The sequence below is a fragment of the Protobothrops mucrosquamatus genome, unplaced genomic scaffold (assembly GCF_001527695.2).
Source record: "Protobothrops mucrosquamatus isolate PMUCROS unplaced genomic scaffold, P.Mucros_1.0 scaffold_257, whole genome shotgun sequence".
Lineage (NCBI taxonomy): Eukaryota > Metazoa > Chordata > Lepidosauria > Squamata > Viperidae > Protobothrops > Protobothrops mucrosquamatus.
In genome coordinates, this window is record NW_015386333.1 from 1,563,186 (window position 1) to 1,567,223 (window position 4,038).

Here is a 4,038-nt window from a genome sequence, read left to right on the forward strand (position 1 = left end):
TTGTCAAACAACTGGTACTGTAGGTATACTGTAGCATTTATTACAAGCTTCATATCAGTTATAATTCAGGATTATTACACTGATAAAGGGACTTCATAAAATCTCCTTCTCTATTTCTTTTACACCTTAGTGCCATAAACAATGGCTCAAAAACTAAAGAAAATGTGACCAGCAAGCAATGTACTATTATTATGTATTTAGTTTCAATCTCTGAAATCTTTCTAAATCACTCCTTCCAGAGAGCCCTCAATTGTCAAGCTTGTTGCATGCTTGCAATAGATAAAAACAGCAGAAAACTATACAATGTTTTTCAAACAGCAGGTTTCCAAAATCTTTTCTGCTCCTGGACCTTCTAGATGTTTGATGCACACTTTGTTTCAAAATTAGAAAAATGAAGAAGCTCTCTAGCCTGCCTTGCTAGGTCAGGGCAATCAGCCTTATACTTCAGTGCCTTCCCGGGCATAGATCAGGCTGTTGACTGTGAAGTTGTATAAATGATTGTACTGTCCTGACTGGCCTCCACTGCTAGGATGAAAATGGCTGTAGTAGGTGCCAGTTGGACCCGAGACTCGTTGCAGTTGCTCTGTCGAAGGAGGATCCTGGTTGAAACTGCTGCCTCTATTTGGGCCAGTGGGGTGGCTTCGATGCTGCAGTTCGGGAAGACGAGATCCACTGCTGAGGGAGTTCATGCTGCTGAAAAAGGTGCTGAGGCAGCTTGGGGTCGGTGGGGCAACCACAGGTGGAGAGCTGCTCTTTGTGGTGTCCCTCAGAGAGGTTGTTGGCTCCAGAACTGAGGAAGGACCGTCACTGCAGGGCTTTCCAGGGTCTAAATTGATGGGGATACCTTCCTGAGTCTTCAGAGTCCCCAAGGTCGAAACACTGGATGCCACTCCAGAGGCACTGGGATCAGAACGTCTCTTGCGCTTGCGGCGGAAATTCCCATTATCAAACATTTTCTCACAGTTTGGATCTAAGGTCCAGTAATTTCCCTTTCCTGAAGAATAAGAGAAAAGGGTTTGAAAAGAAGAATCCATGCCCAACCCAAGCGGAATCCCATACTTCCCAGCTTTAAAGTTCAGTGACCCTTTTGTACGGCTGGATCAAAATACTGCCCCACAAAAGGAGAGAAACCATAAAAAGGGAAAGAAATTTCAAACTCTAAAACTAGAAAAAGATGAGACCAATGAAGAGTAGGGCTTCATTCAGTCTATTTACTAAGCAAAATCTCTAAAATAATACTGAATCTTAAAAAAAGATGCTTTGTATAACAAGAGGGAAATGTGGCAAAATATGTAAAATGATCATTGCAACTCAATTGGCTGCAATTTTTAAAAGTGAAAAAGTAAATGTGTATCTTTTACAAATGGCTCCAGACTTGTATACCTATAGTACAATGTATAAAGCTACAGCCTCTCCTATGGGAATATCAGTTAAAACCAGAAGGAATAATTTTTAAAACAAATTTCCGCTGTGGCTACTCTAAAGATTGGCAAAGGACAGAAGGTGTGCTCTCTGAAATGAACAATAACTGGTTCATTTGCTGCTCTGCATAATGGCTCCCAGGAAATTAAAAATTATAGAAATCATTACATGGCCCATATGGCCACATTCCAAATTATTTGATATGTTACCACAGTTATGGACCTGTGGCTTCCTTATATGGGAAGATGCAGGCATTGGTGGCAATGCATAATTTGCAACTCTGTATTGCGAAGTTCAGAGCTGTGGATATTTTTGGTGAATGCAAGGGGTGGTGGTGTTTCAACCTAGAACATTGGTTAAACTCCCAAGGCATCCACACAGCCATGCAGGAGTGGATGAGTTACCATTCAAGTTATTTCATTTTGTGCAAAAATTTTCCATTGTGCTGTTGCCCATTATGCAGGTAACTGTGGGAAAGTTCAAGGTGCAGCTGGCTGGTGTATTAGAATTTGTAGCCCAGTACATATGGAACACAACCAAACTAAGGAAAAAAGAATATTGTATGTGTTCAGAAACATGAAATGTGAAGAATAGATTGCTAAAGTTTCACAAGAGAAAAGTGTCACACAACCTTGTATGTGAAATTGTCCTTTGGAAATTTCCATGTATAATCAAAATGTAAATTATTATCATTATTTACATGTACTAATTTAATCCATAGATTTATTGTGGGTTACACTCCTTGTTGATTGTCTCTGGTCTCAAATGCTAAACATGGGATAAACAGGGATATAGGTCTGACCAAGAAATTGTATGGATGTTTATGCTCACAAAAATGAAGGCTGATGTGAAGATAGCTCTGTGTGTTTTTTTTAATTCCTATATTACACATTCTAGCTCTAGTTACAAAAGAGAGTTTCAAGAAGAACAGATGAAAGAGAGGCTAGCATTTCATTTCAGGACACAATGTTACTGAGGATATGGAAATCCTATCAGTTAGGGCACACCATTCATTGAAAGTGATCTGAATATCCCTTCACCATCAAATGAATTTCTCCTAGAGATCATACCCAAATCGGTAAGAAGGAACTTCTTTTATATTAAATAATTAAGATCAAAACTTTATCATATAACAAATATTATGATGTAAGTCACAGTAGTTCTTTTCTCTACTGTTTTGGAGGAAAAAGCTAAATAATTTTATGCTTATAAATACTGATCAATTATAATGTTTCTTTTCTATTTTCAATACAATGGGTTATAAATAATAACATGCAAATTTGTAATTATATTATATAAACATTACTGTCTTGAAATAATGCAATTATCAAGTTTTTTAATAATACAATAAAAAGATGAGGTGGGCAGAAAATGTTTCATAATCTAGGCACACCTCAACATTTAGCTAGAAATTAATCCAAGTCATAGTCAGAATAATTAATCATATCTGTGTTTATATTGTTCAACAATCTTTCACATATATGTGCATATACACACTCACACTCAAACATCCTCATGCTCATTTTTGATTGGATGCTACACTAGAGTTTTCAGAATGCTTTCAGAAGTGTTTTCTTTTTTCCTGACCAAAAGATTTGATACAAATGCAGAAATTATTTAAACCTACCTGAAACATAAAACCTTTTCTGCATAACAGAATTGATATTCTCCCTAATCAATTACTTTAATACAGATTAAGCAAACCAAATTAAATAGTGCATTTGCCTTGGGATTCTGGAATTCATCTATTGTCTGGTTGTAGCATGTAATTTCTGTACTCAAATGCTGCCCTGAAGTTTCACAAGATCAAGAACAGGCAAGCCATGGTTAGTGGGCTACAGGTGACCCAAAACCTGTCTTGTTGCTGTCAAACATCCAGGGTGTTCATACACCATGTCAGTGGAAAAACAAAGAAATAAGGTGTGTTTCTGGTTTCAAGAAAACTAACCTTATATGACTTGTTCCCTGCCACTCACGCCCGTAAGAAATGGAAGGGAAACAACATTTTAAAAAAAGGTTCTGTCGTGATGTGATTACATCTTTTTCTCAACCTCCAGCCCATCTAAAATAAGAAGAAAAAGTGTAGCCCCTAGCTCTTAGTAAATCTGCCTGCCCTCTTGGCAACAGTAGCTTTGCCCTCAATATGCAAAGTGTTGAAGAAGAAGTAATCAACTGCTTAATTCTTCCCACTTTTCTTCTGGTTAACCTGAGGTTTGCTGATCCTGTGGGGAATTATTTAGAGAAGAAAAAAAATTCAATGCTACCATTAAACAACAGCATTTTTAACATTCTCACATGTGAAAGTTTACATGTTGTTTTTTTGTCATTGGTTTGTAGCTTGACAGGAAAAACTACATTGCAAAACTCCTTTGCATTATAAATGTTTCTCCTCAGCTTTCTCTCCTGTTTTAACGGTGGCCTGACATTTACAGAAGGGTCCAAGTAACTTGAGCCTGACATATAAAAGATTTTATTATCTCTACCAGTAGCCACTGGATTTTGTTGAACCGATTGTTTGTTAATTATGAGTTATTCAGCTTCATACATGGGTTTTTATGAGAAGATTAAACAACAGCATCTTTAATGAGTTTCTTACTCTTTTCCTTTTCTTGTAAA

At 37.2% G+C, this 4,038-nt stretch overlaps 1 protein-coding gene across 1 annotated transcript in view; it reads right to left on the reverse strand.

The window, feature by feature from the left end:
* Positions 1-270: 270 nt before the first annotated feature.
* Positions 271-4,038, reverse strand: part of FOXI3 (forkhead box I3) — a 7,952-nt gene continuing 4,184 nt past the window's right edge. Inside the window, exon 2 of the mRNA XM_029287226.1 lies at positions 271-994. Coding sequence (XP_029143059.1) covers positions 438-994 — 557 coding nt within the window. The 3' untranslated portion in view covers positions 271-437. The remainder of the gene's footprint in view (positions 995-4,038) is intronic.